At 48.9% G+C, this 8,440-nt stretch overlaps 2 protein-coding genes across 2 annotated transcripts in view; one reads left to right on the top strand and one right to left on the bottom strand.

Annotated features, from left to right (window-relative positions):
- Window positions 1-543: 543 nt before the first annotated feature.
- On the bottom strand, window positions 544-7,903 carry CDCA8 (cell division cycle associated 8). Its single transcript, XM_019547906.1, has 9 exons — window positions 7,763-7,903; window positions 6,970-7,010; window positions 5,059-5,134; window positions 4,514-4,650; window positions 3,189-3,265; window positions 2,768-2,866; window positions 1,492-1,618; window positions 1,137-1,223; window positions 544-788 (listed from the first exon to the last, which is right to left on the bottom strand). The coding sequence occupies exons 1-9, from the start codon at window positions 7,782-7,784 to the stop codon at window positions 750-752; spliced, it is 705 nt and encodes a 234-aa protein (XP_019403451.1). The 5' UTR covers window positions 7,785-7,903; the 3' UTR covers window positions 544-749.
- The window catches only part of CUNH1orf109 (chromosome unknown C1orf109 homolog), a 2,881-nt gene continuing 2,259 nt past the window's right edge, over window positions 7,819-8,440 (top strand). Inside the window, exon 1 of the mRNA XM_019547852.1 lies at window positions 7,819-7,823. Within this exon, the coding sequence (XP_019403397.1) occupies window positions 7,819-7,823 (5 nt within the window). The remainder of the gene's footprint in view (window positions 7,824-8,440) is intronic.

Genomic DNA, 8,440 nt, shown 5'->3' with positions numbered 1-8,440 from the left:
GTCCGAGGGGACCAGCAGGCACCGGGGGAGTCCCTGTTCCCCCGAGCACCGCCAGGAGTGACCAGGAATAACGGTCACAAGCTGGCAGAGGGGAGATTCAGACTAGACATCAGGAGGCGCGACTTCACAGTCAGGGCAGCTAGGATCTGGAACCAACTTCCAAGAGAAGTGGTGCTGGCTTCTACCCTTGCCGGGGTCGTTTGACCCCAGTACTTTTTCCTGCCATGGCAGGGGGTCGGACTCGACGATCTGCTCAGGTCCCTTCTGACCCTACTAACTATGAAACTATCTGCAATATCATCACTTCCTGGCTGATCACAGGAGAGCAGACACCACCCCTTAAGCCCAGAGACCTTGCCAGGTAAGAAGAGCAATGCAGTAGCTCTGCTGCTCTCTTTGACCATAGCTCTTGTATTTGGCTGGGAAGTCAGATGACAGCCAGTGTCCCTTATTGATCAAGCCCCTGCAGGATAATAGAACAGCTGTACCCACCTCATGTGTCCTTCTGCAGTCCCCAAACAAAGAAAGAAGCTGAGAAATAGCTCTCATAAAAAATGAAACTTTTTTATTACTTATAAAAAAAAATAAGAGGCAAGTCATGTACTCGAAGTGCATGATAGCAGAAGTTAAGAACAGGTTTTCCACCTGTGTAAACAGGTGGAAGGGGAAAAAGGAATATATAGAAACTGTAGTCCTTGATTTGTCATCTCAGATTTATGCGAGAGACGAAAAACCCAAAATCAAAATCTTTAGGTCTTTGTACTGCCACAAACCTGTGCAAGGCGAACCTAGAGAGAGAGAGAGAGGGAGAGAGACACACACACACACAGAGAGGTTAACAAATGCTGTTTGGAAAGGAAGGTACTGCTGCATGGCAAAAGCAGAAGGCCCATTTACACCTGAGAATTAAGGACCTGAACATTAACAGGTGCTCTTGTGCACATGCACACGCTATTCAGCCAAAAAGACTGGCTGTTGCACAAAACCTGGTTTAGCCCATGGGCCAGGAGTCAGATGGACCCAAGGAGGGAAGAATTTAAGGACAAAGATCCTGTAAGAGACACAGACAGACCACAACACTGCCAGGCACCACTGCTAAGGAGCTATAATTCACGGCTGAAGGGGTACAGACTTACTGATAAGTTCTTCATAACTCCCAGTGCCTCTGGATTCAGTTGATGAAGATTCCTTTTGGTCAGGTCACTGGCTGTAAAGCGGAGAGCCTGTGCCAAAAAGATCACAAGTCTCCATTAGTTTGCGACAGGTCACTATAGGCTACAGCTACGGTATGCTATGCTTCCACCCACGTTAGTTTGGAGACAGCAAAAAAAAGGGAAGCAGATGGCTTTTAGGAAATGTGGCAGGCCGTCACAGTAATGGGGGAAGAAACATGCTGCTCTTAGAGACGGTCTGTGGACAAGGAGCAGCACTTTGTATGCTGCAGAATCCACTCCACTAGTTCCTTCTGTTTTCAGCAGCCTGCTAGTTTACCTCTCCTCCTTTGAGGGGGACTGTTATGATGACATCGTTGGTGTTGGCAAGAGGGCTGCCATTTTTGGAGACGATGAAAACCGGTTCATTTACTGCGGGGGTGCGCAGGCCTGGCGTCTTGAAAATTCTGAAAGAGTCCAAAATGTATGGCTGAATAAATCCGTTACAGCCACTGAAAATGATGAGAAATGAGTTTCACAGGTGGAGATTTCAAGCAACTCATTCCTGCAGAGAATAGGCCAAAGGTGGGGGAGGGGGGCGGGCGGGAACTGGTGTAAATTGAAGTGCCAAACCAGTACAAAACTTGGCAGAAACCAGCTGTCGTGGCAGAGAGCAGCAATTATTCTAAGATGCAATTTAGCTACAATCATTTCTCATCCACCTTGACTCGTTACATGCACTAGAAAGGCCTGCCAGGAGCCTAGCCTTCATTTTAGGACATCTACATTCTCAGTGATCACATATTTCTTTTACAAGAGTACGAAATACACACTTGAGATGCGAGTAACAGGAGGAGCTAGCTTGCTGGGAAAGGCCCTTCAAGAAGAAAGGCATTATATCATATAAGGATATTACCTTATCCCCTTTTCCTAGTTATGACACTTTGGAACACACCAAATTTGTTTTGCTTAAATGTGGTTCTGCACAGGTAACTTGTATTCTCTGGTCCAAATTAAACCATCCTAGGCTCTGCATATCAATTCCCGATTGATACCAAGGACTCCGGAAAGAAACAGGGGGTATCGTTTGAGCCAATGGTCTGGGAAGGCCTGAACATGTTCAGCAGTTCAGACAAGTAGGAGAAAGGAAAGGTGGGGGGGGGAGGGTGCTGAAGAGGGAGAGAAATCATCACTTTGCCCATTGTAAAGTATAAGCGTGAACATAGCAGAGTGTCGGAGTTATGAAGTCTCCATTTTTAACTCTTACCCCTGAGTATGGACTCCCCCTGACACTAGTCAAATAAGCTCACTTCTTTGACTCCAGGATCCCACCCCATTCTGCAAAGTGCAGACAGTACTGCACTCCTAGCCCTTATGGGAGGTGAAGAGAGATCACGGAGCCTAGCACTGCAATCCTGGTACTTGCTAATTGCTCTATTATATCAACAGATCTGAAGTTGCTGCTGCAGAGTAGTGTTGCCCAAGAGCAACAAATTGATGCATATGGAAGCAGGTGGGACAGGACTCCGCAAAACAGATAGCAAGGCAATCCTTCACAGCAGGTATGAAAAAAAAAAAGAGAGGTAAATAATTCTGCTGATAAAATAGACATTCACCTGGAATCAAACCTGGATAGCACCGCAGAGGTACTGCCCTGCGTGCAGGCATCCAATGCTCGGCCAACAGCTGGAGTGGAATAATTACTTTTGCTTGTCCTGTGTAAGAGGTGACATTAGTAAGGAAATGCTCCTTTGAAGAGTGATCATTTTGCAGGTTTTAGAGACATGAATGATGGAGGTCTTTGGGAAAACAAAGGGTCCTCTGCCTCCCAACACAGCAGCCAGAAGATAACGAGAACTTTGCAAATACAAAGAGAAGTACCTCACCACCCAGGAGACTGTGCTCCAAGGAACGCCTCCACTTGCTACTCCCAGAGCATGGCACATCTGTGCCAGCCAGATCAACCCCTGCTCCCTCCCACCTGGCAACAGGACCTTCTGGTCTCTCCTCCCCATACCAACGGTATTCCCTTGTTACCTTTTATTAGCAGCTTTTACTTTTGCTGAAGGACACCTTCTGCTCCTAGAAGGAGGTCTTTTGGTTGCTGCCTTTGCCTGAAACATGAGCCAGTGAATTATTTACTATTTTGGGACCTAGCCACAATTCATGGAAGTATAGAATAGGGCTGGAAGGACCTCCTCTTCTAAGCAAGTGTCACCATAACTAAACCAACTTTGACAGCAAGAGCTAAATAAAACTCACGGGGTGCGTCTACACGAGATGCTTTACTGTAGAGCTGACCAATTCACTCCGCAGTAAAGCGCCAGCGTCTATACACACAGTGTTGTTAGGCCAGAGTAAATTAAAACGAACTCTGCTGTAGGATAGTACTGCCCAAAAAAAGTACTATCCTACGGTGGAGTTTAGTCTGCTGCAACACGCATGTAGGAGGCTGACCTGGCTGGCTGGGGCACGAGGGTGTTTCAGTGCGGGGGCTGCCTGCCAGCTAGCACCACACTGGAGCACCCTCGTGCTCCAGCCAGCTCCTCTGCAGCACATTGAGCTGGGGTGGAGCAGCCCTGGGCTGGCAGGCTGACCCCCGGGACTCTCTGCCAGTTGGGGCTGCTCCATCCTGGTTCAATGTGCTGCGGCCCCAGGTGCTCATGCAAACATTGTGCCTAGGAGTAATAGGCTCCAGTGCAAATGGTGCTGGAGTTTATTGCTCTGCCCCAATTGCATGTGTAGACGCCTCCTGTCCCCTTCTCAGCCAGCGAAACTGTAAAAAGAGACATTTCCCCTTAGAGGCTTTATCATAGCCTAGAGCTAAGACGTGGAGAATTCTCAACATTAGGGCTTGTATTTTGATCTTTGCTAAAAGCACTTGCACCCTGCATAAGCCTGAATATTGTAACCAAGAGAAGAGACAGGCTACAAAATGTTTCCCTGTATTGTCAAAACTTAATGAGTACTAGGTATCACCTATTACAAGTTACCCTGAGGCTTGTTCTATGTTTGCTTTCCTATTTTTTCCCCAAACAAACTCGGAAATCTGACTGCACAGACAGCATTGTCAGTTGCACAAGGAAAAAAAAAGTCTCTTAAATGTTACTAATACAAGGGATAACATTTTCAGAGACATGTTTTAAAATCCCATCATGGAAAGACATATAGCTTACCGATTCCATATTTTTGCAAAATAAAAAAAGCTCCGTGCAGTTTCAGAAGTGAAAGTGGGTGTCTGCTATTTAAGCAGAACAGAGGTATTCTGTTGTGAGCAGTACTAGGCAAGTCTACAAGCATTATCCCAATCACTATTCAGTCTTTTGACTGGGCTTTTGCCAAAATAAAAATCAGCCACTTACCTTTTCAGTCCTTGGCTGGGTATTTTCAGACTTTGACTCTTCAAGGGCTTGGCTCTCCTGCCTGCTTTTCTTTGAAGCAGGGAGCAAACCGAACTCAGTTTCTTCAAAAGCTCCAATGTCTTTTTTGGATTTTCCAGCTAGAAAGAAAAGAAAAATGTCCATATTAGACGGAGGTGCATTTGCATGTAAATCAACGGCAATTCAAATGACTAATGATTCTTCTTCACTGAGCTGTTCATTCGTGGACATTTTTTTTGGCAGTTATTGAGAACATTGTAGAAGGACAAATGGGATTTCAAAAGATGGCATATTGAAGGCTTAGATAAGTGCAGAGAATGCTTTTGAAAGATATAGCAAACCAAAGAAAAGACTCCCCAGATATAAAACCATCACATCATCTGGAAATATGGTCTTTTCATCCTACTTTGGGCAGTGAATCAGAGCTGAAATATAGCTAATAAGACCAGTAAGCAAAAACGCAGTCACGCAGCCCGTGCTTCTGACTGCACACAGGGCTATGTAACAACGCTTATAAACAAACTGACCTTTCTTGATCGTTTTGAAAGGCGTCTGGATGACTTTTGCTGTTATTTTGTTTATTTCTGATATTTCCACATCTGCCTAAAACCAGAAAGAAATCACAAGAGAGAGGTTATTGGTGAAACCAAATGCACTCATACTTTTAATAGTTTACAAGACTACAGCATAAATCCCAAATTGCTTGTAAAATTAAAGTTCATCTGGGTTTTTTGGCACTTGGCTGTATTCATGTTCAGGGCTTTTACAGCATGTTAGGAAAAACAGCAGCTGGCAGGACCTGCTATCTAGTACCAGAGCTTTATTTCAGCTTTCCCAATCACCTGTCTCATGCCAACCCAAGCCCAAACTGGAGTGTTTTTTGGTCTGTATAAGTATATGAACTCTGGTGGCTCAATGGCAGAGACCAGAGACTGCCCAGCCCACTGTCTGAGCACACTGTTGATACAAAGGCTGGGAAAAAAAGGCTTCCAATAAAACAAGATTATTAAAAAAGAAATGAAGACATCAGGTAATATGGACGGTAAGGGAAAGATCTCGTAACACTTGCGTTTCCTGGCGCTCGCTGAAAAGAACAATGGCATAAACCACTGTTAAATAAAACCTCTACTTGAGCTAGTGCCAACTTTGGAAACATAAGGATTGGTGGCTGACCAGAGGCAACCTGCAACATGCCCTTAGGATAGTGGTGGGTGTAAGGGGGTGAAGAAGGTGCTGGGCGAGGGCGATGCCGTCGGCGGCAGAGACTGGCCCGACTTCCGGGTCCTGGCGGAAAGCCAAGCACCCAAGTTTCCCCCTTCCAGGAACCCGGAAGTACCCGGGTCGAGGCCTACCCGGACGGATAAAAGAAGCCCGGCGGGCCCGGGGAGAACCCCGGCGGACGCAGAGGCAGGAGCAGCGGATGCGGAGTCAGGAGTGGCGGATGCGGAGGTGAACGGGGGAAGAGCCGGCGTCGGGAGATATACCCTGGAGTGGGCGCGAGCCGCCTGGCGACGCGGCAGGACCTACTGGGGCAGGGGTAAGTCCCGGCGCAGCGAGGAGGCCTGGCCAACTGGCGGGGAAGAGACGAGCGGTTTAACGCCGCGGGAAGCAGCGGCACCCAGCAAGAGCCGGGTACCGTAAGTACTGTAATACAGGGGCAATCACAGGCGGGGAAACCACTGCGCTTGTGACTCTCAGGAGGACTAAGGGGCGGAAGGAGGCCCCTGGGAGAGGGCGGAAGATCCCAGCCCGGATCCAGAAAGGGGGTCAGCCCCGCAGCTGATAGGGAATATCAGGGAGGACAGCCGAGGGGCCAAACAAACCCTGGCCCCGGTGAATCCCTGCCAGGAACTTTGTGTTGGACTTTGTATTTTTTCCTTTACGAACATTTTTGGGACTAGCGCCCTGATGAGTGGCCCGCCCTGAGAGGCGGCCACTTTCCCGGAGGATCGGGCGAGGGTGTAGGGGAGGAGGAGCCCTCAGGACCCCGGGACCCCGCAGAGACGGAGTACCGTTTCCGAACTGCACGCGCCACAATATTGTGACCCCCTAAGTTACCATCAAAGTCATGGCAGGCGAGACTGGCGTGAGTGCAGTGAGGATGACACACTCCCCTCTCACCGGGGATCCCCAGTGAGACAGTCGGTCGGCGAATGGACCCCTCACAGTGGGTAATTATTTTGGGTGGAGGGCCACTTGTTGAGTTTTGGCAAGCCATCGAGGGCTGCGTGACAGGCAGCCAAGGGCAGATAACTATTAATTTTCTACATTTTTTAGGGGTCCTGCGGGCCGGACAGAATGGCCTGGCAGGCCTCATTTGGCCCACGGGCTGCATTTTGCCCACCCCTGCCTTAGGATAACTGAGCATGTTAGATGCAGCAAATATCTTCCAAGGGGTTTGCATTAAGTCAAAACAGCGAGGCAAGTTTCCTGCTTACCGTTGCTGCCTCTTCTAGGGCTTTTTTACTTCCTCCTTTAGCTAGAAAGAGAACATTTATCTTTATAAATATGCAAACTAGAGACATTTGTGTAGTATGCTAGTTAAATATTAAAGCATATGCTTTAAAAGCAAGCAACACATAGCCAAAAAGGAACACGACTGGCAGCTATGGAGCAGCCTATGGCACAAACCACAATGCTCTAGCCTCGAAGTTTCCTGTCAAGGTGATTTTTCACTGCTTCGCTCCAATGCCAGCCTTCACACACAGGCAAGTTTAAGACAGCCAAAATCAAACACATTTTGGAACTTTTTTGAAAAATAAGCATTTAGGTGAAACTAATGATTTTGTGCAACACAGCAGGATCTTATGCATGCCATGGCACAGGAGACCAAGCCTGATGCAGGAGGCCTCAATTTAGTCCCAAATTACATGTCAGTATTCAGGTATCCAGGTTGTAGCTGTATTGGTCCAGAAGAAAAAAAAATCAGGGCTCATGGTAAAGGTGATCTTTCTCATTAGTCCAACTAGATTTAAAAAATAAAAACTAATTGCAAGCTTTTGGGCACAAACACCCTTCAAAGCCCAGAAGCTTGCAATTAAAGATGTGTTTTTTGCAAAAATTGTGTTGGTATAATAAAAGATATCACCTCTACTGGGAGCCCAGACTACACATCCGTTTTGTACTTCTTGTGAAGCCCACTGAAGACATCCGAAGTCCTGTCACTGGGGAGCCCCATGACACAACCCCCCACCCCAGCTCCAAGCCCCGCTTTGCCAGCCCGCGTCATACCGAAGTAGCCAAGCCAGTTCATCTCTCGCAGCGCAATGGGAAGCCGGAGCAGCTCGATGTCGTAAAGCTTCTCCAGCTCCTTGATGAGACTCTGCCCGTCCGCCTGCACCCGGTCGAGCCTGCTCTTGACTGAACCGAGACACGCGGAGAGGCGACGTGAGCGGGCTCGTACTAGGCTGGCGTTTTCGCGTCGCGAGGACGGAGGAGCTGCACGGGCGCGAGGGCGAGTCTGTCCTGCCCCACGCTCCCCTTCTCTGCTCCCCGCCCCCCCACCCTAGGAGCGTGCTCCCCTTCTATTTGCCCCAAGAAACTCATTTGTGCGCCCCAGCGCCCTGCCCGAAGGGAGGCTCGGAGCAAGTCGTGACAGGACAGACGGGCCCGTGTCGCACCCGTGCGCTGCCCCCCCCGCAGCCCTGCGCACCCCCCGGCCCAAGGCACCTGCTGCGCTGCGTGCACAGCCCCCCTCATAGTTTCACAGCTGGTCGGGTGGGAAGGGACCTGGGCAGATCATCGAGTCCGACCCCCTGCCATGGCAGGAAAGAGTACAGGGGTCAAATGACCCCAGCGAGGTGTTCATCCAACCTCCTCTTAAACACCCCCAGGGCAGGGGCCTGCACCACTTCTCTTGGAAGCTGGTCCCAGACCCTAGCCGCCCTGACCAGGAAGTCGCCTCCTGAT

This window comes from Crocodylus porosus, unplaced genomic scaffold (assembly GCF_001723895.1).
Source record: "Crocodylus porosus isolate Cpor-Errol unplaced genomic scaffold, CroPor_comp1, whole genome shotgun sequence".
Taxonomy (NCBI): Eukaryota; Metazoa; Chordata; order Crocodylia; family Crocodylidae; genus Crocodylus; species Crocodylus porosus.
Note: the sequence above shows the minus strand (reverse complement) of the source record. Positions and strands in the feature narration are given on the sequence as shown.